This window comes from Pongo abelii, chromosome 20 (assembly GCF_028885655.2).
Source record: "Pongo abelii isolate AG06213 chromosome 20, NHGRI_mPonAbe1-v2.0_pri, whole genome shotgun sequence".
Taxonomy (NCBI): domain Eukaryota; kingdom Metazoa; phylum Chordata; class Mammalia; order Primates; family Hominidae; genus Pongo; species Pongo abelii.
In genome coordinates, this window is record NC_072005.2 from 62,373,360 (window position 1) to 62,399,933 (window position 26,574).

The following is a 26,574-nucleotide window of genomic DNA, read 5'->3' on the forward strand; positions in this document are numbered from 1 at the left end:
AGTTCATAACTTCCATGACACATAGTGCATTGATCTTGCAGAAAATAGAGAACATTGGCAAGTGAATCTGAAATTTCAAAATATTTATTGTACAGAAATATAAACATAAGCCCCAAAGAAAACAACATGACAAACTTTAAGTAAAATGTAATTTTCCCCTAATTAATATAACTGCTTTCTCTTCAAGGTTTACAGAATGATGGCTCTTTCCCTTCTATCCATTTGTAGCTATGTGTATCTGGCAGAAAGGTTCTTAGTTCTGGCTATGGGCGCACAGGAACTTCCTAAAGATGATTATGTTCAAATGTTTATTTACTTTCCCCAGAATAAATTGGGGCACTGGCACTGGCTGGATTTATCACAGCACAGATACTCAGGAAGCTCTCATCATCTTGAGTTCCACGTTGAAGAGAAAAAAATGGACGCCATGGCTCGCAAACAGGAATTTTGCTGAATGTGTAGATATGGCACCCATCACTAACATTGTAAAAGGAAATGGACCTCATACCTATATCCAGGAAAATCCCCACTCTGTGAAACTGGGGACTCACCAGGAGAGCAGTTATAGGCATAGTGCTGGCAGCAAAGACCGTTCCTTTTCTGCAACCCACAGTCAAGAAGCCATCTTCTGAAGAAAGTGCGATCTTCCCCTGTCGGTTCACAGATTCCTTACAAATGCCCACATCCCATACTTTGCTGGTGCCCACGTCCACCTCCCAGTTATGGCGGCCGGAATTGAAGCGAGGGGCGCCCAGGACGCACCGTGAGGAGTCGAACCTCTCAGCTTGCTCCTTCCTAGTCTGGCTGAAATCCCCACATCGGACACTCCTCAGGTCTTCAGAAATGATGAGATAGTTGTTGGCTGTGTCCACATCCAAGGTCATATCCACTGTACAAAGAAGAATCAGTAGTTCAGCAAAGACAAGCACTAAAGACTCCCTCCATCCCTTTGCTGCAAACACCTAAATATATTATTAACTTTTACTTCTTTTATTCTACTTTCCCAAATCAAAATTTTCCTGTTTAGCCACCTGATGGGGTCAAATTTTATGTACAGAATGTTTGAATATAATAATTGTAACAAGTCCACCTGATTCATAGTAGAAATTCCTTTTGAATTACGTCATTGGATAATTTGATAAGTATTTTTTCCATTTAGCACATAGGATACATGAAGGCAGACAGTAGCTTGCTCTCCAAAGGATTGTACAAATTTGCACAGATTCCACGAATACCTATACGCAAACGTGAGAACTGCTGTTTGTGCAGCATAGAAGTTTTAGATGCCAGCCTTCTGATAATGCCCATATTTTAAAAAATGTTTGAAAGCTGTTTTTTCGGTTCCTTTTAAGGGTTGTAGCAGGTCGTATAGATTCCTTACCTTGAAACTTCCTCATCCTTGGGTTCATTGTTAGAATAGATTTCAGCTTGGGCTCTAGTTCCTTGATGATGGGAACCAGAGCCCTCAGCTTGTAGTGGGGCTTGATGTCATCCTTCTGAGAGACCACAGAGCAGAAGCCGCACAGTAAACCTTCCCCATCGGGCTCCTTCTGGAGTGAATCGAGGCATGGGAGGCAGTAGACACATCCACATTGCAGTTGCACGGGTTCTTCAAGATCTTTTAGACAGACAGGACATCTAATGGCTTGTTTGAAGTGTTCAGCCATGACAAATGTCTGTAGGAAAAAAATGAGCATGGTATTAGAATTTCTGTGAGCCAATAGTGAATAGCCAATAGTGCTTGGGACCTTTTATCTTTACATGCATAGAGATATCTTTGCATGATATTTACAACCACTACTACTAGTGAGGAAGAGACAACATAGATACAAATATAATTGACTCCGGGTGCTGAACTTCTAATATTTGTAATACTCATTGGAATAAAGGGCATGATTCACCAAAAGACTTTGAGTCGATGTAGTGAAGGCTGGGCACGGTGGCTCACGCCTGTAATCCCAGCACCTTGGGAGGCTGAGGCAGGCGGATCACGAGGTCAGGAGATCGAGACAATCGTGGCTAACACGGTGAAACCCCGTCTCTACTAAAAATACAAAAAATTATCCCGGTGCAGTGGCGGGCGCCTGTAGTCCCAGCTACTCGGGAGGCTGAGGCGGGAGAGTGGCGCGAACCTGGGAGGCGGAGCTTGCAGTGAACTGAGATCGCACCACTGCACTCCAGCCTGGGCGACAGAGCGAGACTCCGTCCCCAAAAAAAGAAAATGTTAACTATCTCCCTGAGAACATTGAAAATTGATTACATGTTGAAAGGATTATATTTATGAGTTAAAATTTGTTAGGCTTGTTTCATTATGCTTTATTTGACTACTTGAAAATAAACTTATAATTACCTATGTGGGTTATCTTTCTGTTGGACAGTTCTGGACTACATTTGAAAATTCTCTACCTCCCCAGCTGTCCAACCTGGATGTACTTTAAAAAAACTCTATAGCATAATATCACATCCAAAGCACAAGACAGAAACATTAATAAATAAGTTTTACTAGGTAAGAGTGAAAATATTCTGCATAGCACAAAACAAAGAAAGCAGCAAAATGTGAAGACCAGCTGCAGAATGGGAGAAATTATCTACTACCATATGGATAAAAATAAATTAATATTCAAAATACATAAGGAACTTATTTAAGGTAATAGCCAAAAAATTCCAATATTTAAATGGGCCAAAGACCTGAATTGACATTTCTCTGAAGAACAGGTACAGATTGCTAACAGGTCCTTAAAGCATGCTCAACTTCAGTAATCATCAGCTACATGAAAACTAAAACTGAGACAGGAATTCTGGGTAGTCACAGTAGAAAAAGGTATCAATTACTAATTTCTTTTTTTATTTTTATTTTTATTTTATTATTATTATACTTTAAGTTTTAGGGTACATTTGTACAACGTGCAGGTTACATATGTATACATGTGCCATGTTGGTGTGCTACACCCATTAACTCCTCATTTAGCATTAGGTATATCTCCTAATGCTATCCCTCCCCCCTCCCACAACAGTCCTCGCCCGGTGTGTGATGTTCCCCTCCTCCGTGTCCAAGTGTTCTCTTTGTTTAATTCCCACACATGAGTGAGAACATGCGGTGTTTGGTTTTTTGTCCTTGCAATAGTTTGCTGAGAATGATAGTTTCCAGCTTCATCCATGTCCCTACAAACGACATGAACTCATCATTTTTTATGGCTGCATAGTATTCCATGGTGTATATGTGCCACATTTTCTTAATCCAGTCTATCATTCACATAACAGCAAGAAAGGAGCTGTTAAATTAGCTATAAGGACAAGGAGGAGCTTCAGCTTTAACAAACAGGATGGAGCTAAGCAGGCTGAGACAGGCTGGGTGCAACATAGTATTTGATTTGACCCAAGCCCTACCCCAGACCTAATTATCTGCTCATTACCACACTAGATCACTCACCCAGCAGCTCCAGGATAGATCTGAGCATGCCCTCATTTAGTACGAAATTGGGTGGCACCCCCATTCTGAGAAATCTCTGCCTTTTCCCCAGAAAATCTCCTGATTATTCCATCCCCTAATTAGAAGACCTCAAAAAAATAGAAAACCCAAACCCTGTTGGGCTCGACTCATTCTCAGGAGCACGCCCTCCCACACTTCTCTCCTAACTGTGTCCTTTTGCTCTGGAATAGAAGCTGCTTGCCTTTCACTTCATCCTGAGTAGTTCCTGAATTTGTTCTCCTGACAGCATCAGGAACCTGGAAACTGGCTGGGACTGGGGTCTTTCTGGCATCCAGAGACCCTCCTGAGCCCTCCAGCAAGAAAACCACCATGAGATATTACCCCCCTCTGCTAGGATGGCTGTGATCAAAAAGACAAAAGATAAGTGTGGTACGGATGTGGAGAAAGGGGAACCCTTGTACACGGTTGGTGGGAAAGAAAATTGGTACAACCACTACAGAAAATAGTAGTGAGATTTCTGAAAACATGAAGAATAGAACTGCCTGTGTTCCAGCAACCCTACTTCTGTGTTTATATGTGAAAAAAAGAGGTCAGCATGTCAAAGAGATATCTGCACTCTTAGGTTCTCTACAGCGTTATTCACAACAGCCATGGAAACAACCCCAGAGTCTGTGGGAGAAAAATGGATGAGTTAATGGTGGTATATACAATGAATTATTCTACCATAAAAAAGAAGGAAATCCTGGCATTGCACCAATGTGAAGGAAGGCTGAGGGCATTATGGGAAGTGAAATAAGTGAGGTTGAGGGAAGTAAATCGCTTGAACCTGGGAGTTGGAGGTCGTAGTGAGTGGACATTGCGTCACTGAACTCCACTCTGGGAGACAGAGCAAGACTCTATCTAAAAAAAAAAACCGATCTCAGCTCACTGCAAGCTCCACTTCCTGGGTTCACACCATTCTCCTGCCTCAGCCTCCTGAGTAGCTGGAACTACAGGCACCCGCCACCAGGCCTGACTAATTTTTTGTATTTTTAGTAGAGATGGGGTTTCACTGTGTTAGCCAGGATGGTCTCCATCTCCTGACCTTGTGATCCGCCCGTCTCAGCCTCCCAAAGTGCTGGGATTACAGGCGTGAGCCACCGCGCCCGGCCTAGGAAGGAGATTCTGACATATGCTGTGACATGAATAAACCTTGAGGACATTATGCCAAGTGATAGAAACCAGTCACAAAACGACAAAAATTGTTCAATTAAACGTATATGAGGTACTTAAAGTGGTCAGAATCATAGAGACAAAGTAGAAATTATGGTTGCCAGGGGCTGAAGAAGAAAATGGGAAGTTATTGTTTAATCAGGACAGTTTCAGTTTTACAAGATAAACAGGGAGATGGATGTGACGATGCTTGTACAACATTATAAGTGTATTTAGTACCATTGAACTATACACTTAAAACGGTTAAGATGGTAAGTTTGGTATTATGTATATTTTACCACAATAAATTTTTTGAGACAAGGTCTTGCTCTGTGCCCAGGCTGAGTGCAGTGGCTCAATCACAGCTCCCTGCAGCCTCAACCGGCCTCCCACCCACACCCACTGGGGCTCAAGGACCTCCTCAACCTCCCCACCTCCGCCTCCCAAGTAGCTGGGACTACAGGCACACACCACCAGGCCCAGGTAATTTTTTTAGATTTTTGTAGAGATGATGTCTCACTATGTTGCCCAGGCTGGTCTCAAACTCCTGGCCTCAAGTAATCCTCCCACCTCGGCCTTCCAAAGTGCTGAGATTATAGGCAAGAGCTACCACACCCAGCAAAAAAAAAAGTTAATAATATACCATTTAGGTAATGCACAAGAAAGAGTTTGTGGCATATATATGTGAAATATATGTCTACATTTTTTAAAGGGGAAGTGCTTTGATTCCAAATCAAATATGTACATTCCATTCAAACACACATGAGACATTTACTAAACTTGACCTTATCTTGGGCATAAATAAAAGCTAAAAGAGAAACAGGTATTCTAAATCAGAGATCACTGGTCTCATTCAACAATCACAATAAAATTAGAAAATAAAGGCAAAAGCATGGAAATCCATTGTTAAATTTTTTTTTTTTTTTTTTGAGACTGAGTCTCGCTCTGTTGCCCAGGCTGGAGTGCAGTGGCACCACCTCAGTTCACTGCAACCTCCGCCTCCCAGATTCAAGCAATTCTTTGCCTCAGCCTCCTGACTAGCTGGGATTAGAGGTGCCCACCACCACGCCTGGCTAATTTTTTTGTATTTTTGGTAGAGACGGGGTTTCACCATCTTGGCCAGCATGGTCTCGAACTCCTGACCTTGTGATCCACCCGCCTTGGCCTCCCAAAGTGCTGGGATTATAGGCATGAGCCACCGTGCCCGGCCTCCATTGTTAAATTTTAAGTGTACATTTTAATATAACAGGCAAGTAAGAAGCTAATTTAACTTATTGAGAAAGGAATGGACAAACTTCATGAAATAAACTTCAATGGCTGTTAAAAATAGGAAAAGTTTTCTAGAAGCTCATTTTCCATCCAGATTTGAAATATATAGGCTGGGTAGAGTGGCTCATGCCTGTAATCCCAAGCACTTTGGGAGGCTGAGGTGGGTGGATCACCTGAGGTCGGGAGTTCGAGACCAGCCTGCCCAATGTGGTGAAAGTCCAACTCTACTAAAAATACAAAAAATTAGCGGGGCATGGTGGCAGGCACCTGTAATCCCAGCTACTTGGGAGGCTGAGGCAGGAGAATCGCTTGAACCCGGGAGGCAGAGGTTGTAGTGAGCCGAGGTCACACCGTTGCACTTCAGCCTGGGAGACAAGAGCAAAACTCAGTTTCAAAAAAAAATAAATAATATATGTAATTTTCATCATAATATATGGGGAAATGGATGTTAAACACTGGTGGAATATAAATGCATGTAATTTTGGACGAAAATGTGGCAACCTGTATTAAAATGGAAAATGAAGATTTTCTTCAACCCCACAATTTTACTCGCTGGTATCCATTCCAAAGTAGCATTTTCAAATGTGCCCAGAGTTTTGTGTGCACAAATGGTCACTGCAGGGTTTTAAATAATTGTTGAAAGCAAAAACCTAAATATTCATAAGTAAGAAAACAGTTAAGTCATGGCACGGTATTATGGTACAACTGGACCATTATATGGAGTCAGAGGGAGACTAGAGGGGCTGGAGGAGAAGATATGGGGAGTGGTTTGATGGACATTGCATAGAGTTTCAGTTTGGTATGAACAGGTTCTAGGGATGGTGGTGATGATTGCACAGCAATGTAAATGCACTTAATGCCACTGAATTGTACTCTTAAAAATAGTTAAGATGGTAAGCTTTATGTATATTTCACCGAAGTTTTTTTTTTTTTTAAAAACCCTCACATCCCTTTAATCTCTTCTCCAAACATTCCTTTCTCCTTCCTGCTCTAGGGGAAGCCTTCCCTTGCAGATACTGAGTCTCCCGCGGCTCTCCCATGCCGACAGTTTCATCAGCCCCATTCTTCGTGCTGCAGAGTCCAGATAAGGGACGGATACCCTCTCTGGTGCTCCCTAACACTTCACAGACTTTAGGCCGACACTAGGCTCCACCACCCATTACCACTTTGTGTTGTTGCCATCCAAGGTCCCTAGCACAATCTCCTCATTCCTCCCAGATTCTACCCCCTGGCTCACCCCTACTCTCACGCTATTCTTGTGGCATGCAAAGCAAACATTACTGACAACGTGATGAACATGTCATTTAGCATAAGATTAGGACATTTTAGAACTGGCTGATAAAAGATTACTTCAAAACCAACCAGCCAAGTCACCAGATCAACAGGTCTCAAATTTCCTTCTCTCCACTTCACTCTTTCTCACTGCCAGAGATTTGGTGTTTTATTATTTGTCTCCCCAGGTTACATGAATTCCCCAATCACAACCAACATACCAAGTCTGGAAAATGGACCTTCAGTTTTCTATATTTTCTTCATTTCTCCTCAGCTCTCCAAGACCTCCAATTTTCTGTATCTCTAATTCAATTTCAGAAAAAAAAAAAAAATGAGGAGACAGTGCCTTCTGGAAGAGTCCCGTTCTCTCACCCAATTTAGAGTTGGGAAACACAAAAGTTAACAAGTGAAAGTGCCGGCTGCACAACCTCTCTGCAAATTTATCTGGTTTTCATTACAGGCCGGGAATAGTGACTCTCACGTGTAATCTCAGCACACTGGGAGGTCGAGGTGGGCGGATCACTTGAGGTCAGGAGTTTGAGACCAGCCTGGCCAACATGGCAAAACCCCGTCTCTACTAAAAATACAAAAATTAGCTGGGAGTGGTGGCGTGCGCCTGGAGTCCCAGCTACTCGGGAGGCTGAGGCAGGAGAATCACTTGAACCCGGGAGGCAGAGATTGTGGTGAGCCGAGGTCACGCCATTGCACTCCAGCCTGGGTGACAATGCAAAACTCCATCTTAAAACAATAAATAAATAAATAAATAAATAAATGAATAAATAAATAAATGGTTTTCACTACAATGCATCCTTGCCAAAACAAAAGGTCAAGACTTGATCATTTCTGGTGCCCTCTTACCTGTTCCTTATGCCCTCCAGACCTTCAGGAAACACTGAGACTTTAGGGAAATGAAGAAGAAAGAAAGGTCGGGGGAAGACTTACCCAACCCAGCCCCTGGTCCCCCTGGCTGGAACTCAACAAAGAACAGCTGTGGAAACTTAGAATAAAAGGCCCTGGCTGCTCTGTGACTGGCCACAGAATCTCTCCTTTTCATTGGCTGTCATGGATATTGATGACTAGATGCAGAGGGCAATTGTTTAGGTTCTTTTTTAACTCCTCAGGTGTGAATGCTTTTCCCCCAGCTGGATAGTTCCATGCTGCTGTTAATATCATCTCCCTACATAATATAATATGATCACAGGGCTTCTGCGAACTATCTTCTCCTGACCAATAATAGCTGGTTTGGCAGACTAGTAATGGGAACCACTCTGCTTATAATCTGAGTATCTGACTCCTCCTATGAACTTCCTACGGGAACCTATTTTGTGCATGTCTCAACTTCCGCTTTAAAAGTTGAGCACTTAAAAAGGAGCATTTGTATATAAGGAAATCAGTGAATATGCTTGAATAACTGGCTTTGGATATAAAGAGCAGAAGTCAGAATCTGCAGGTGTCTCCAAACGCCCTGTTACCCTCATCATTGACTCCTGTGCAAATGCTGCCCCCTCTTCACGCTCATCCCCATTATCCCCCCACAGCTGCCATTCTTGTCTCCACCCTCTTTAACGTTAATTGAACGCTAATGGTGTAAAAGCCCTACCACTAAGTGCATTTTATGCAAGATCCTTCTCTTCACAGCCCTCTGAAGTAGATAGCATTATTATTCCCATTGTCAAAGATACTTGAGGCCATCAGGGTGGAGGCTAGAGTTGAGAACATTCCTACTTGGTCAGCCCAAATTTTTTTTTTTTTGACTTTTTTTTTTCTTTATTATTATTATTATTATTATTATACTTTAGGTTTTATGGTACATGTGTGCAATGTGCAGGTAAGTTACATATGTATACATGTGCCATGCTGGTGTGCTGCACCCACTAACTCGTCATCTAGCATTAGGTATATCTCCCAATGCTACCCCTCCCCCATCCCCCGACTCCACAACAGTCCCCGAAGTGTGATGTTCCCCTTCCTGTGTCCATGTGTTCTCATTGTTCAATTCCCACCTATGAGTGAGAATATGCGGTGTTTGGTTTTTTGTTCTTGCGATAGTTTACAGAGAATGATGATTTCCAATTTCATCCATGTCCCTACAAAGGACATGAACTCATCATTTTTTATGGCTGCATAGTATTCCATGGTGTATATGTGCCACATTTTCTTAATCCAGTCTATCATTGTTGGACATTTGGGTTGGTTCCAAGTCTTTGCTGTTGTGGATAATGCTGCAATAAACATACGTGTGCATGTGTCTTTATAGCAGCATGATTTATAGTCCTTTGGGTATATACCCAGTAATGGGATGGCTGGGTTGAATGGAATTTCTAGTTCTAGATCCCTGAGGAATCGCCACACTGACTTCCACAAGGGTTGAACTAGTTTACAGTCCCACCAACAGTGTAAAAGTGTTCCTATTTCTCCACATCCTGTCCAGCACCTGTTGTTTCCTGACTTTTTAATGATTGCCATTCTAACTGGTGTGAGATGGTATCTCATTGTGGTTTTGATTTGCAAAATTTTAACCACAGCATTGTGCTGCCTCCCAGGCATCATTGATCCCAGTGAGGCTTAGGAAGGTCTGTGTTGGATCTATGGGAAGATGTGGCTCGGTTCTGTCTAACGAGACTGAGCTAAGAGACTCAAAGAATCTTTCCTCTCCAGGATCTTGGCCTTTCTTTAACCAGCTACTCACCATCAAAATTCTGACCTGACCTCTTTACCCTGACTGATTAAACCATCCTTAGCTGGGCCGGGGTGCATCCATTAGAGGGCTTTGTCTTGATCTCCCTTTCTTCAGTTTTTCTGATAGCCGCCACAGGATCTGGCATAGAAGGTTAGAAGTGGTTAAGCACTTGAGCTGGAACAGCAACCTCTATTCTAGACTGTTGGTGTGGCTATGGGCAAGTATTTACTAACTGCACTTTTTTTTCCTCCTCTGTGAAATGAAAAGGATGATGATCGTGATGATATTGATGATGATGGTGATGATGATGATGATGACGGTGATGGTGAAGATGAAGATTTGATGGTGATGATGATGATGATGACGGTGATGGTGAAGATGAAGATTATGATGATGATGATGATGGTGATGATAGTGATGATGATGGTGAAGATGAAGATGATGATGATGGTGATGGTGAAGATGAAGATAATGATGATGGTGATGATGATGATGATGATGATGACGGTGATGGTGAAGATGAAGATTAGATGATGGTGATGATGGGGGGCAGAAAGGGTGGCTGGGCTGTCACTTGGTTTCTCTTTTGTGAATTGCCTGTTCTTTTCCTTAAAGATTTACCTGACTTTATGTATTTTTTTGTGTATATTAATACAAAATACAATTTGCCAGTTAATACAAAATCATAAATCTTTCTAAAATTTGGGATTTTCTATTTATTGTTTATGGTATTTGAGGGGTAGAGTTGTTTTAAAATGTATTAATGTCTTTTTATTAATCTTATCATTTGTGGGTGATATAAATACTTCCTATCCTGAAAGCCAACTATTTCCCTATATTTTCTTTCACACATTAATGTCTCTTTTTACATTTTCAACTCGCTTATACATAATAAATCTTCATAACGTGATGTAGTGGTTCAGTTTTATCTATTGATACCAATTACTTCAACACATATATTGCATAGCCTATCTTCCCATACCAATTTTCTGGCACCATCCACTGGATGTGAAACACCCACCTGTTGCCTTGGTCTCTTTCTGTAACTTTTGTTGTACTTTATTTGTCGATTTCCTGTTACTGCTACAATATCATACCACTTTACAAATATTGAATATTGGCTGGGCGCAGTAGCTCCTGCCTGTAATACCAGCACTTTGGTAGGCTGAGGTGGGCAGATCACTTGAGGTCAGGAGTTCGAGATGAGCCTGGCCAACATGGAGATACCCCGTCTCTACTAAAAATACAAAAATTAGCCAGGTGTGGTGGCACATGCCTGTAATCCCAGCTACTCAGGAGGCTGAGGCGGGAGAATCCCTTGAACCTGGGAGGTGGAGGTTGTGGTGAGCTGAGATCGCGCTATTGCACTCCAGCCTGGGCAACAAGAGCGAAACTCTGTCTCAAAAAAAAGATTGAATATTTCTGTATTACGTGGGTTTATAGTAATATATTTCCATATGCATTTTTATAGTTTTATCATGCATACTATTTTAATAATATTAAAGTTATTGCACAGTGCCTTTTAGAGTGTTGAGTATCAGGACACACATTCTCACGTTGTGTCACTGATTCTTGCTCATGGGAAATTGTTTCCAAGTGTGTCTTGTAGTTATTTTGAAGCAATGAATAAGGAACATTTTCACTTTGGTATGACCATATGGCTTCACTTGCAAAAGGTAACCAAAAGTGTTCAATTCTGCTTCCAGTAGGTTCATCCAAGTAGCCCTTGTCTCGGATAAGTGCGAGGGTTAGTGTGTTGGTTTCGTATTTTTTGTTTTACTATCCTTTCAGGAAATTTCTGGGACTGCCTTTGGCTTTCAATTCCTAATATTTTAAAATTGCTGAGAAACAATTGTCCTTTGGGGGAAGTGATTGGCTTACTTTCTCTCCTGGCATAGAGGTAAGGATTCTGTTGCTGAATCGCTAGAATTTCAGCACCTCAGGAATCTCCTGTGGGTGAAGAGCTCAGTTTCTGCATCTCACTTCGCCAGTGTCAATGCTTACACCCGTCCCTGCCTGAGTGTTGAGTCTCTGGGCCTCAAAGGAATCCAACTCATTTCTAACTCTGACCCTCCGACCGTGCCCAAAGCTCATAATAGCATGGACTTGAGAGGGAACACTCAGAATTCCATTTCACTTTCGTATACATGCCCTGGAGATTTCTTTAGTTTTGTTGAAAGTTCACCTTTCATTATTATATTGATGAAATTAGAGTTAATCGTGTTAGACATAATTATGCCAATTATAATGATGGTGAAATTTTTCTTTTAATTTCAGGAAATTCTGCAGGCAGTTATCTCTTTCTCTTTTGGATATATATTAGTTCTTTAATGAATTGCATCATGCCTTATTTCATTCTGGCTGAAACTGAATTTCCCATCCTGGCTGAATATTATATCAGTTAGATCATGCCTATTAAAAAGTCCACTGGTGTCCAGGAACCGTGGCTCACACTTGTAATCCCAGCAGTTTGAGAGGCCGAGATAGGTGGATCACCTGAGATCAGGAGTTCGAGACCATCCTGACCAGCATGGTGAAACCCTATCTCTACCAAAAATACAAAAATTAGCTGGGCGTGTTGGTGGGTGCCCGTAATCCCAGCTGAGGCACGAGAATTGCTTGAAACCAGGAGGCGAAGGTTCTAGTGAGCCGAGATTGTGCCACTGCACTCCAGCCTGGGTGACAGAGTGAGACTCTGTCTTAAAAAAAAAAAAAAAAGTCTGTTGGCAAAAAGTTAGAAGTTGCATCTTATCCACATGTAACAAATATGTAGTTAGAGACCCTTTTGATAAAGCCTATTCACAAGTATTCCCTAAAAGCTTACTCAGAAGATAAAATTGTTTCTTCAGATATATTTTTTAATTGCAGGAATTTATTTTCAGAAGGCTTTTTTTTTGTTTAAACGGAGTCTTGCTCTGTCGCCCAGGCTGGAGCGCAGTGGCGCGATCTCGGCTTACTGCAAGTTCCGCCTCCCGGGTTCACACCGTTCTCCTGCCTCAGCCTCCCAAGTAGCTGGGACTACAGGCGCCCGCCACCATGCCTGGCTAATTTTTTGTATTTTTAGTAGAGACGGGGTTTCACTGTGTCAGCCAGGATGGTCTTGATCTCCTGACCTCGTGATCTGCCCATCTCGACCTCCCAAAATGCTGGGATTACAGGCGTGAGTCGCCCCACCTGGCCTATTTTCAGAAGTTTTTTAAACAAACTGGAAATTGTCTTGAAATGACTTGTCAACTAAACAAGAACCTTTCTGAACATTTTATTAGCAAAAAATAGTAACCAAAATAAATGGTATTTTAATTTCTTTTTTATTAAAAGATTTTCCCCTAGCTTTATTGAAATATAATTGACAGGTAAAAATTGTACATATTCAATGTGTTTGAAATGATAATTTGATTATACATAAGCATTGTGAAATGATTACCACAACCACATTAACACATCATCACAATTACTTAACTTTTTGTGCTTGCGTGGGATAAGAACACTTAAAATCTACTTTCTTCACAAATTGTAAGTAAACTGTACAGTAATATTAAATATGGTCATCTCATTGTACATCAGGGCTTCAGAATTTATTCATCTTATTATTAAGAGTTTGTACCCATTGACCAGCATCTTTTCATTTCCTCTTCTCCCAGCCCCAGGCAGCCACATCTCTACTCTCTAATTCTATGAGTTTGGCTTTTTTAAAAAAAATTCCATATACAACTGAGATCATATAGTACCTGCCTTTTCGTATCTGGCTTATTTCACTGAGCACCACGTCCTCCAGACTCATCCATGTTGTCACAAATAGCAGAATTTTCTTGTTTCTTATGGTTGAGTAATATTCAAATGACAGTTTTATAACTTCATCATTTCTTCTATATTTATTAGCTGACATTTTAATGAGGGAAGAAGAATTTTATTCACTTGTTCGTTTATTTTTTTCTGTCTGATTTTTAAAATTTTTCCTTTAAGTTATTGGGGTACAGGTGGTATTTGGTTACATGAGTAAGTTCTTTGGTGGTGATTTGTGAGTACAGTGTACACCTGAGCAGTGTACACTGCACCATATTTGTAGTCTTTTGTCCCTCGCCCCCTCCCACCCTTCCCCCCAAGTCCCCAAAGTCCCTTGTATCATTCTTATGCCTTTGCATCCTCACAGCTTAGCTCCCACATATCAGTGAGAACATATAATGTTTGGTTTTCCATTCCTGAGTTACTTCACTTAGAATAATAGTCTCCAATCTCATCCAGGTTGCTGCAAATGCTGTTACTTCATTCCTTTTTGTGGCTGAGTAGTATTCCACCATATAAATAAAAGTAGAACTACCATTTGATCCAGCAACCCCACTCCTGGGTATCTACCCAGAGGAAAAGAAGTCATTATATGAAAAAGACACTTGCACACGCCTGTTTATAGCTGCACCATTCGCCATTGCAAAATCGTGGAACCAACCCAGATGCCCAGCAATCAACGAGTGGATGAAGAAACTGTGGTATATTTCACTTGTTCATTTCACCAGTATTGATTCATTGATTCTCATTTCATTCTCAGGGTTATGTTATTGTAATTATTTAGTCTGGTATTCAAATTGGTCCACATTCGGCAAGTGGGACCCACTTCAATTTCATTTTCATTTCAAGATCCGGTGACACGTCCCCATCACTGATCCTTTTCTTTTTTCTTTCTTTTTTTTTTTGTTTGAGACGGAGTCTCGCTCTGTCGCCCAGGCTGGAGTGCGGTGGCGCGATCTCGGCTCACTGCAAGCTCCGCCTCCCGGGTTCCCGCCATTCTCCTGCCTCAGCCTCCCGAGTAGCTGGGACTACAGGCGCCCACCACCACGCCCGGCTGATTTTTTTGTATTTTTAGTAGAGACGGGGTTTCACCATGTTGGCCAGGATGGTCTCGATCTCTTGACCCCGTGATCCGCCCTTCTCGGCCTCCCAAAGTGCTGGGATTAAGGGCTTGAGCCATCACTGATCCTTTTCTTATTTTCTGGGACTACAAGATACTCCAGGCTCCTCTAGTATTTCCCTTGCCCCAGCCCTGATTTAGCTATTTCTTCAAGGGGTCTTGATTCCTCTTAGTGTAGAATAATATTTAAAATTCAAGATCTAGGTACCAGTTCACTGACTTTTGATAAATGTATATGCCCACATACTACCAACCCAGTCAAGGTATGGGATGTGTCCACATTCCTAGAAAGTGTGCATTCTTCAACAGTCAATGTCCCTTTCTAATCTATGAAAACGTGTTTGGTGTTAAAGCTTAAAACTAATAGTCCATAAAACTGCGATTCATCAATTTATTTTAAAAGCTATTTCTCCTGCAGGTTAATAAGAAATACATTACAGAAATGCATTGTTGCTTATGATCCTAACACTGTAGGTGCCATTTTGTTCTATTTTTAACTTTAACTTTACAAAATTCTGAAATCTACATATTGTGTTTGTTAAGGACTGGAACGATAGACATAAAATTCAAATGTGACTGTGGATGAATGGATAAAGAAAATACGGCACATATACACAATAAAATACTATTCAGCCTTTAAAAAGAAGGAAATCCTGTTACTTGTAAGAACACAGATGAACCTGGAGGGTATTCTGGGTTTTTTCACTAGTCTTTCCATTTTTTTTTTTATTTTTGTGGATACAGAGTAGGGGTATATATTTATGGGGTACATGAGATATTTTGGTTCAGGCTTGCCATGTGTAATAATCACATCAAAATGTATAGAGTATCCATCACCTCAAGGATTTATCCCTTGTGTTATAAACAATCCAATTATACTCGTTTAGTTTATTTTTCTTTGTATTTTAAGACAGAGTCTCACTCTGTTGCCCAGGCTGGAGTGCAGTGGCACCATCTCAGCTCACCGCAACCTCTGCCTCCTGAATTCAAGCGACTCTTCTGCCTCAGCCTCCTGAGTAGCTGGGATTACAGGTGCACACCACTGCGCCTGGCTAATTTTTGTATTTTTAGTAGAGACGGGGTTTCACCATGTTGGCCAGGCTGGTCTTGAACTCCTGACCTCAGGCGATCCGCCTGCCTCAGCCTTCCAAAATGCTGGGATTACAGGTGTGAGCCACTGCGCCCAGCCTCTTTTAGTTATTTTGTAAATGTACGTTAAATTATTTTTTACTATAGTCAACAGGTTGTGCTAGCAAATCCTAAGTCCTATTGTTTCTATTTTTTAATACCAATTAACCATCCCCACTTTCGCCCCAAGACCCCTCCACTACACTTCCCAGCCTCTGGTAATCACTCTTCTACTCTGTCTCCATAAGTTCAATTGCTTTAATTTTTAGCTCCCACAAGTAAGTGGGAAGTTTGTCTTTCTGTGCCAGGCTTATTTCACTTAACGACTGGAGGACATTATGTTAGATGGAATAAGTCAGGCACGAAAAGACAAATATCCCATGGTCTCACTTATATGTGAAATCTAAAAGAAATTTGATCTCAGAATTAGAGAATAGAGTAGTGGTTATTAGAGGCTGAGGAAGGTAGGAGGAAGTAAGGAAATAAGAAGAGGTGAGTTAATCAGTTGAAGTCAAGAGTTCGAGACCATCCTGGCCAACATTGTGAAACCCCTTCGCTACTAAAAATACAAAAATTAGCCAGACGTGGTGGTGGGCGCCTGTAATCCCAGCTACTCGGGAGGCTGAGGCAGGAGAATCACTTAAATCTGGGGGGTGGAGGTTGTAGTGAGCCAAGATAGCACCACTGCACTCCAGCCTGGGCAACAGAGTGAGACCCTATCTCAAAAAAAAAAAAAAAATTGACAGAAGGAAGGAATTCATAATAAATGTGGGTTTCCATGTTAAGCAAAAACATTTGTGGTAACCTCTCTCTATATCATTAGTAAAACTCTTATTTCTGCCTAAAATATAATATGATTGGATTAAGAATGTGTGGCCTTTCCCCACACTTCCCCCCCCTTCCTCATGGCCCGCTCCCGATGGTCGCTGTCTCTTCGGAGCTGTTGGGTACACCTCCCAGACAGGGCGGCCGGGCAGAGGCGCTCCTCGCTTCCCAGACGGGGCCGCCCAGGCAGAGGCGCTCCTCTCCTCCCAGACGGGGCGGCCGGGCAGAGGCGCTCCTCGCTTCCCAGACGGGGCCGCCCGGGCAGAGGCGCTCCTCGCTTCCCAGACGGGGCCGCCCGGGCAGAGGCGCACCTCACTTCCCAGAGGGGGTGGCCGGGCAGAGGCGCTCCTCACTTCCCAGACGGGGCGGCCGGGCAGAGGCGCTCCTCACTTCCCAGACGGGGCGGCCGCGCAGAGACGCTCCTCACTTCCTCCCAGACGGGGTGGCGGCCAGGCAGAGGCGCTCCTCACCTCCCAGACAGGGCGGCCGGGCAGAGGCGCTCCTCACTTCCCAGACTGGGCGGCCGGGCAGAGGCGCTCCTCACTTCCCAGACTGGGCGGCCGGGCAGAGGCGCTCCTCACCTCCTAGACGGGGTGGCCAGGCAGAGGCGCTCCTCACTTCCCAGACGGTGTGGCGGCTGGGCAGAGGCGCTCCTCCCTTCCCAGATGGGGCAGCCAGGCAGAGGCGCTCCTCACTTCCTCCCAGACGGGGTGGCGGCCAGGCAGAGGCGCTCCTCACTTCCCAGAGGGGGCGGCCGGGCAGAGGTGCTCCTCACTTCCTCCCAGACGGGGTGGCGGCTGGGCAGAGGCACTCCTCACCTCCCAGACGGGGCGGCCGGACAGAGGCGCTCCTCACTTCCCATACGGGGTGGCAGCCGGGCAGAGGCGCTCCTCACTTCCCAGATGGGGCAGCCGGGCAGAGGTGCTCCTCATCTCCCAGACGGGGCGGCCGGGCAGAGGTGCTCCTCACTTCCTCCCAGACGGGGTGGCGGCCGGGCAGAGGCGCTCCTCACTTCCCAGACGGGGCGGCCGGGCAGAGGTGCTCCTCACTTCCTCCCAGACGGGGTGGCGGCCGGGCAGAGGCGCTCCTCACTTCCCAGACGGGGCGGCCGGGCAGAGGTGCTCCTCACTTCCTCCCAGACGGGGTGGCGGCCGGGCAGAGGCGCTCCTCACCTCCCAGACGGGGTGGCCGGGCAGAGGCGCTCCTCCCTTCCCAGACGGAGTGGCCAGGCAGAGGCGCTCCTCACCTCCCAGAGTGGGCGGCCAGGCAGAGGCGCTCCTCACTTCCCAGAGTGGGCGGCCGGGCAGAGGCGCTCCTCATTTCCCATAGGGGGTGGCAGCCAGGCAGAGGCGCTCCTCACTTCCCAGATGGGGCAGCTGGGCAGAGGTGCTCCTCACTTCCTCCCAGACCGGGTGGCGGCCAGGCAGAGGCACTCCTCACCTCCCAGACAGGGCGGCCGGACAGAGGCACTCCTCACCTCCCAGACGGGGCGGCTGGGCAGAGGCGCTCCTCACCTCCCAGAAGGGGCGGCTGGGCAGAGGCGCTCCTCACTTCCCATATGGAAATGGGGAAAGGAAGGAGAGATCAGATTGTTGCTGTGTCTGTGTAGAAAGGGGTGGGCATAGGAGACTCCATTTTGTTCTGACTAGGAGAAATTCTTCTGCCTTGGGATGCTGTTGATCTATGGCCTTTCCCCCAGCCCCATGCTCTCTGAAACATATGCTGTGTCAACTCAGGGTTAAATGGATTAAGGGCGGTGCAAGATGTACTTTGTTAAACAGATGCTTGAAGGCAGCATGCTCTTTAAAAGTCATCACCACTCCCTAATCTCCAGTACCCAGGGGCACAAACACTGCAGAAGGCCGCAGGGTCCTCTGCCTAGGAAAACCAGAGACCTTTGTTCATGTGTTTATCTCCTGACCTTCTCTCCACTATTATCCTATGACCCTCCCATATCCCCCTCTCCGAGAAACACCCAAGAATCATCAATAAATACTTCATAAATTTAAAAAAAAAAAAAAAAAAAAAAAAAAAAAAAAAAAAAAGAATGTGTGGCCTGATGTGATTAAGGTGGGAAGAGTTACCCTCTTCAATAAAAGCCTCTTGCCCATGGATGTCACTCCAAAACCAAATTATTTCAAAAGGTTTGAAGCCAAAAAAAAAAAAGCCGAAAAAAAAAAGCCACAATGGATAAAGGTAAATTCAATTTTATGTAATTTACATTTCTAAAAAGGGCAGAGAGAGCAAAGTCTATTGATGGGTGCAGCAAGCCAACATGGCACATGTATACTTATGTAACAAACCTGCATGTTCTGCACATGTACCTCAGAACTTAAAGTATAATTAAAAAAAAAAAAAGAAAAGACTGCTTTTACAGTGAACAGGGCCTGGGGATCAGAAGCCACCGACGCCAACCATTTAGGTCAGGTTCTGTGACACGCCTACAGGGACAGGGCATGGAGAATACAGCCCTCGCTGACTGGGATGTTGAACGACAGGTTTATTTAAACACAGAAGATCCTTAAAGTACTGAACTGTACATGAGAGCGGGCAAGGAAATCTTTACCACTGTCTTAATAGAAGCCAGCGGAGCTACTTTCTGTGAAAAGATGCAATTGGGAAAGATGTGGAAAGTATCTAACACCCAAACCAACCCCACCAGTGTGCCGGCAATCCTCATACGCTCTTCTCTAATTCTGAATGGAAGAACTCCTCTCCCAAGACATGAGCATGAATGCAATTCCAGGCTGAAAGATATTTTGGGAGAATATTGCAGAGGCAAATCAACCCACTGGGCTTGGTGGTTTCCACGACTGAGGCCACCTGGTATTCCCAAAGAGAACATAAATTTTGTTCAGGATTTACTCAAAGCAGATAAAATGCAAAAGATGTTAGGGATCAGTGCTCCATGAACATGGGTCCATAAAATTACAAGCTGGAGACTAACTACTCCCATAAATGTGAGTCTATTTTAAAAGGAATTATATAAGAAAATAAACCAATTAGAATTATGCAAGAAGAGATAAGCATTTTCTCTCTGCATGCATATGTGTAGATACGGTATGTGTGTATACATGCACATACGTGTGGCAGATTATATTATAGATCCCGATCAATGAAGAAATGCAATGTGCAAGGATTTGAATTAATATATGCATCACAACATAGAGTTCTGTGTTTCTCAATTTGCCTTCATGAGACAAAAGGAATTGAGAACTGCCTTAGCTTTGAATATGAAAGAAGAGAATCCAGCCATCACTAGAGAATGATTACTATGGAGATGATTAAATTAAAGACGAGTAATTTCATCACATTAATGTAATCAAATCCTTTTCCCCCCTACCTCCAGTCTCCCACTTTTACATTCTTATCCATGAACTCTGATCACCTATCATATATTTAATACAAGAGGAATCCATTTTTGAACATTTTTCAAAAAGAAATGAATGTCATTTCATTTATGTTGTGATGTAAGGGAAATAGTAAGATTGTAACAATAGCTTTTACCTTTAATTTTAGATGCTATACCTAAAATGAAAGCAGGACTTTCACTGGCTGACTGATTGTCTGGAAACAGTTTTGGGGTTTCTTTTCTAAGCTTCTTAATTAGAATCTTTACATTATGGAGAAAATGTTTTTGAGAGTTGAGTGTGGTCTGTGGAGTGTCCTATTAGTACCAACTTCTGAGTAGGTTTAACTCACATCTTTTACTGAAGTGTGAAAAGGTGTTAAATTTATATTAAAAAACTATTTGAAAGTCGCACCATTCATTTTAGAGGAATTTTAAATGTCACCCCAATTTTTGAGATTTTAATTAATTTTCAAATTTTAATCAATAGGCATAATATTCAAGATCTTATCTAAAAATTATTACATGGCAATATTTTGTCCTTGTTAATTAAAAAATAACACTGAAAACACAATCGTCTTCCTTCATGGTAAAAACTTATCCAATAATAACAATCTCAATGATGGCAGAATTAAATCAGAATCTGATCGGATTAGAAAGGAGGGGGGGGGTGTGGCTAAGGTGGGTGGAGAGACCCTCTCCTATAAAAGCCCCTGGCAGCCAGCTCTCACTCCAGATCTGAGCTGTCCGCAGACGCAACTGGAGGCCTCGGGAGAAACTCCAGAAGGAGAGGTGAGTTCAATCTTATGGAATTCATTTTTACAAAAGGCGTATGAGAGTCTAGGGGAATGCAATAATTTCTTGATTCCACAAGTGTTGTCTGAGGCCAACTCCATGACAGACACACTGTATTTCTGGAGAATGGGACCTCTGCCCTGGTAACAGTTAGGTAAGTCTTAGATTTTCCATACCAAGACTAGAGAAATGACAATCTCCATTTGCTTGCATTTCATCAGAATCTGGTAGACTTTCTGAAATGATGGACAGAGGTTTGGTGGCTGCATTATTCAACGTAAGGTTCTCCTATGGGTTTGGTATTGTTTTCCTATTCTCCCCTTCCCACAACCCCTGGCAACCATCATTCTTCTCTTATTTTCTGATTTTTTTTTTCAGTATTTGTTCCTTTTAATACAGAAAGAGAAAGGGAAGGAAATAAAAAGCAAAATTTGTTTAAATTACTATTGCAGAAAAGATCTGGAAGGATGCTGGGACCTACTTCTTCCAGGATGGGGATTCATTATTTATTTAATTTTTTTGAGACAGGGACTCGCTCTGTCGCCGAGGCTGGAGTGCACTGGCTATTTTATGATTCTATGAGATCAGTCAACTCAGATTCCACATAACTGAGATAATACAGTGTTTACTTCCCTCCGACTCACTTATTTCACTTCCCATAACACCCTCGGCCTTCATCCACATTGGTGCAAATGCCAGGATTTCCTTCTTTTTTATGGTAGAATAATCCATTGTATATATCACCATTTCCTCATCCATTTTTCTCCCACAGACTCTGAGGTTGTTTCCATGGCTATTGTGAATAACGCTGCAGAGAACCTAAGAGTGCAGATATCTCTTTGACATGCTGACCTCTTTCTTTCATGTATAATCGGAGAAGTAGGGTTGCTGGAACACAGGCAGTTCTATTCTTCATGTTTTCAGAAACCTCCCTACTATTTTCTGTAGTGGTTGTACCAATTTTCTTTCCCACCAGCCGTGTGCAAGGGTTCCCCTTTCTCCACATCCGTACCAACACTTATCTTTTGTCTTTTTGATCATAGCCATCCTAGCAGAGGGGGGTAATATCTCATGGTGGTTTTGTTGCTGGAGGGCTCAGGATGTTATCTGGATGCCAGAGAGACCCCAGTCCCAGCCAATTTCCAGGTTCTTGATGCTGTCAGGAGAATGAATTCAGGGATGAGCCAGAATGAAGTGAAAGGCAAGAAGCTTCCATTCCAGAGCAAAAGTAGACAGTTAGGAGAGAAGTGTGGGCATGATTCTGAGAGCTGGTGGCGTGCAAAGGAGTTCGGGTTTTCTATTTTTATGAGCCCTTCTAATTAGGATGTGAACTAATCATTAGGTTTTCTAGGAAAAAAGCAGAGATTTTTTAGAATTGGTGAGGTACCCATTTTGATACTACATATGGGCAAGCTGGGGTCAGACGTGACACTGCAGAGTGTGTGATTTAGTGTGGTGATGACCATGGTAATTACCGTGGTAATGGTTTCAACCTGCTTAACTCCCTCCTGTTTTTGTAGCACCTCATCAGCCCAGGGTCATCCTTGTCCTTGTAATTTTAATGACAAGTGGCTAATTTTAACAGCCACCGTTTTGGTCTCATGTGAAATTGTCACTGGAGACGTTCTTGATTCTCTTGTGAACACACAGGATTCCTGTCACAGTTTAAATTGCATTTCTCTGATGGTGAGTGAAGTTGAGCTTGTTCTTCAGTACTTGCTGGTCATTGGTGTGTGTTTTTGAGAGAAATGTCTACTTTGGTTTTTGCCCATTGGAAATTGGATTATTTTGGCTTTTTTATCTTTTTGTTATGGCCTTGAAAAAATTCCTTATATATTTTGGATATTAATCCATTGTCATATATATGGCTGTTTGTTTGTTTTTTTTTTTCAGTTCTGTTTTTTGCTTTTTTTTCCGCTATGCAGAAGATTCAGTTTTACCTGGTACAACTTATTTGTATTTTGTGTCTTGTCCTTTTGGTGTGCTCTCAGGTTTTTCAACACATCCAGTTTGCACAGTTGGGGAAGTAGAAGGACTTCAAATGGACTCCAGCACTGTCCAACAGAAACATAAGATAACCCATATATGTAATTGTAAATTTATTTTCTGGTAGTCACATAAAACATAAGAAAACAAGCCTAATGAATTTTAACTCAAAATAGAATCATTTAACATGTGAGCAACTTTAAACGTTCTCAAGCAGATAGTTTACATTCTCTTTTCCCCATTATGTCTTCCAAAATAAGAGTGTATTTGGCTCACAGCACATCTCCATTCAGATACTCTCCATTTCAGGTCTCAGTAGCCATTTGTGACTGGTGGCTACCATATCAAAGAGCTAAGTGTAGACTCCTTTACTATTTCAACTCAGTCTTTTGGTGAATCATGCCCTTTATTCCAATGGGTGTTACAGATATTAGAAGTTCAGGGCCTTGAGTCATTGACATTTGGATTCATGTTCTGTCCTCATCACGAGCAGTAGTGCTTTTAAGTATCGTGTCATGATAGCTCTATGCTTGTAAAGATAAAAGTCCCAAGCACTATCAGCTGTTCATTCAGCTCATGGAAATTCTAATACCATGTTCACTTTTTTTTCCTATAGACATTTGCCATGGCTGAACACTTCAAACAAATCATTAGATGTCCTGTCTGTCTAAAAGATCTTGAAGAACCCGTGCAACTGAAATGTGGGTATGTCTGCTGCCTCCAGTGCCTCAATTCACTCCACAAGGAGCCCGATGGGGAAGGTTTACTGTGCGGCTTCTGCTCTGTGGTCTCTCAGAAGGATGACATCAAGCCCCACTACAAGCTGAGGGCGCTGGTTCCCATCATCAAGGAACTAGAGCCCAAGCTGAAATCTAGTCTAACAATGAACCCAAGGATGAGGAAGTTTCAAGGTAAGGAATCTACATGACCTGCCAAAACTCATAAAAGGCACTGGGCAAACGACTTTCAAACATTTCTTCATTAAACACAGGCAGTAGCTGATATCTAGCATCTCAAACGTGCATGCTTCACACTCAACTGCAGTTCTTACCTTTGCATATAGATTATCATGAAATCTGTGCAAGTTTGTACAATCCTTTGGAGAGCAAGCTACTGTCTTCTTTCATGTATCATATGTGCTAAATGGAAAAATAATTTTAATCCAATTATCCACTAACTGATTTTGAAAGGAATTTCTAATATGAATCAGGTGGACTTATTACAATTATCGTATTCATGCAATGTATAGATAAAATTTAACCTCATCAGGTGGCCAAACAAGTTTCCCCAGGAAATTTTGATTTGGGAGAGAAAGGAGAATAAAAGTGAAAGTGAATAACGTACTTAAGTGTTTGCAGTAAAAAGGCAGAGGGAGTCTGTAGTGTGTGTGTTTGCTGAACTGCTGCTTCTTATTTCCACAGTGGATATGACCTTGGATGTGGACACAGCCAACAACTATCTCATCATTTCTGAAGACCTGAGGAGTTTCCGAAGTGGGGATGTCAACCAGAATAGGAAGGAGCAAGCTGAGAGGTTCGACGCTGTACTGTGCGTCCTGGGCGCCCCTCGCTTCACTTCCGGCCGCCATTACTGGGAGGTGGACGTGGGCACCAGCCAAATATGGGATGTGGGCGTGTGCAAGGAATCTGTGAGCCGACAGGGGAAGATTGTGCTTTCTTCAGAACACGGCTTCTTGACTGTGGGTTGCAGAGAAGGAAAGGTCTTTGCTGCCAGCACTATGCCTATGACTCCTCTCTGGGTGAGTCCCCAGTTGCACAGAGTGGGGATTTTCCTGGATGTAGGTATGAGGTCCGTTTCCTTTTACAATGTTAGTGATGGGTGCCATATGTACACATTCCGCAAAATTCCTGTTTGCGAGCCATGGCGTCCATTTTTTGCTCATCAACGTGGAACTCAAGATGATCAGAGCATCCTGAGTATCTGTTCTGTGATCAATCCAGCCAGTGCCAGTGTCCCAGTTTCTTCTGGGGAAAGGCAATCAACATTTGAACAGAATCATCTTTAGGAAGTTTCTGTGCGCCCATAGCCATAGCTAAGAACTTTTCTGCTAGATACACATAGCTACAAAGGGATAGAAGGGAAAGAGCCATCATACTGTAAACCATGAACAGAAAGCAGTTATATGAATTAGGGGAAAATGACATTGTACTTAAAGTTTGTCATGTTATTTTCTTTGGGGCTTATGTTTATATTTCTGTTCAATAAATATTTTGAAAATTCAGATTCAATTGCCAATGTTTTCTGTTTTCTGCAAGATTAGTGTACTATGTGTTATGGAAGTGATGAACTAAATAAAAATTTGAATGGGACCAAACACAGTAAGTGAATTTCAAATGATAAGGACCTAGGAATACGGCAAAATTATACATGATTATGTATTCAGTTGAACCCAACAACTGAACACTGACATTCATTTGAAGTGCACACTGAGTGTTTGCCACAACTATGTGTGGTCTTAGAGAGAACTCATTAGCTTTCAAATGGAAATACTATACACCGTCTTCTATGATGGCCACAGAGTCAAATTAGAAATCAATAACAGGAAGAAATCGATAAATTCTTCACATACATGGAAATGAAATAACCACTTGTAAATAAAATCATCAAAGATGAAATTACAATGGAAATTACAGCTATCCTGAGTTGAATGAAAAGCACACATTTACAAAATTTCTACATGCTGTTGAAGCTTAGTGAGAAACTCGTAATAGGAAGAAAATACCATAATCAGCCACCTTAATTTCTACTTTAAGTTACTTCACTAAGAGCAATTCAATTGTCAGCATTTTGATGAAAACCACCTAACAAGTATGTAGGAAGTTCTAGACTTTCTCACATCTTCCCGACTTCTTCTGAGCCCTCCAAATGGTTGCAAACTCTGTCCGTTACCCAGTTCCAAAGTCGCTTCCACATTTTCAGGTATCTTAATAGCAGTGCCCCGCAACTGGTACCAACATTCTGTATTAGTTCATTCTCACACTGCTATAAAGAACTACCTGAGACTGGGTAATTGATGAAGAAAAGAGGTTTCATTAATTTATAGTTCTGCAGGTCACACAGGGAACATCACTGGGTGGCCTCGGGAAACTGAACAATCATGGAGGAAGGCAAAGGGGAAGCAAGTGGCTTTTTCACATAGTGACAGGAAAGAGAGAAAAGAGAAAGTGCCATACACTTTTAAATCGTCAGATCTTGTGAGAACTCACTCACCATCCTGGGAACGGCGTGGAGGAAATCCGTCCCCATGATCCAATCATCTCCCACCAGGTAACTCCCTCAACACTGAGGATTACAATTCAAGATGAGATTTGGCTGGGGACACAGAGCCAAACCGTATCACTTGATATGATCCCACAGAATACTATTAATTTTCATTCAGTCTTTTATTTCTTAACAAATGGTGGTAAAGTATATATAATTTACCATCTTCATCGTTTTTAAGTGTAAAATTCAATGGTATTTATTAGGTCCATATTATTTTGCCAACATCACTGCCAAAATATCCCATGGTCTCACTTATATGTGAAATCTAAAAGAAATTTGATCTCAGAAATAGAGAGTAGAGCAGTGGTTATTAGAGGCTGAGGAAGGTAGGAGGAAGTAAGGAAATAAGAAGAGGTGAGTTAATCAGTTGAGGTCAAGAGTTCGAGACCATCCTGGCCAACATGGCGAAACCCCTTCTCTACTAAAAAGACAAAAATTAGCCAGACGTGGTGCTGGGCACC

General features: G+C 42.7%; 2 protein-coding genes across 2 annotated transcripts; one reads left to right on the forward strand and one right to left on the reverse strand.

Moving 5' to 3' along the window:
- Positions 1-308: 308 nt before the first annotated feature.
- LOC112130061 (ret finger protein-like 4A) lies at positions 309-1,667 on the reverse strand. Its single transcript, XM_054539111.2, has 2 exons — positions 1,382-1,667; positions 309-889 (listed from the first exon to the last, which is right to left on the reverse strand). The coding sequence occupies exons 1-2, from the start codon at positions 1,665-1,667 to the stop codon at positions 309-311; spliced, it is 867 nt and encodes a 288-aa protein (XP_054395086.2).
- A 21,786-nt stretch (positions 1,668-23,453) lies between these two features.
- LOC112131615 (ret finger protein-like 4A) lies at positions 23,454-24,854 on the forward strand. Its single transcript, XM_024241670.2, has 2 exons — positions 23,454-23,739; positions 24,250-24,854. Exons 1-2 carry the CDS (start codon positions 23,454-23,456, stop codon positions 24,852-24,854), a joined length of 891 nt encoding a protein of 296 aa, XP_024097438.2.
- The last annotated feature ends 1,720 nt before the right edge of the window (positions 24,855-26,574 follow it).

Coding starts and splice junctions, on each gene's coding strand:
- LOC112131615 (XM_024241670.2), top strand. CDS start 23,454: ATGGCTGAACACTTCAAACAAATCATTAGATGTCCTGTCTGTCTAAAA. Junction 23,740..24,249: donor AAGGATGAGGAAGTTTCAAG/GTAAGGAATCTA, acceptor TTATTTCCACAG/TGGATATGACCTTGGATGTG.
- LOC112130061 (XM_054539111.2), bottom strand. CDS start 1,667: ATGGCTGAACACTTCAAACAAGCCATTAGATGTCCTGTCTGTCTAAAA. Junction 890..1,381: donor AAGGATGAGGAAGTTTCAAG/GTAAGGAATCTA, acceptor TTCTTTGTACAG/TGGATATGACCTTGGATGTG.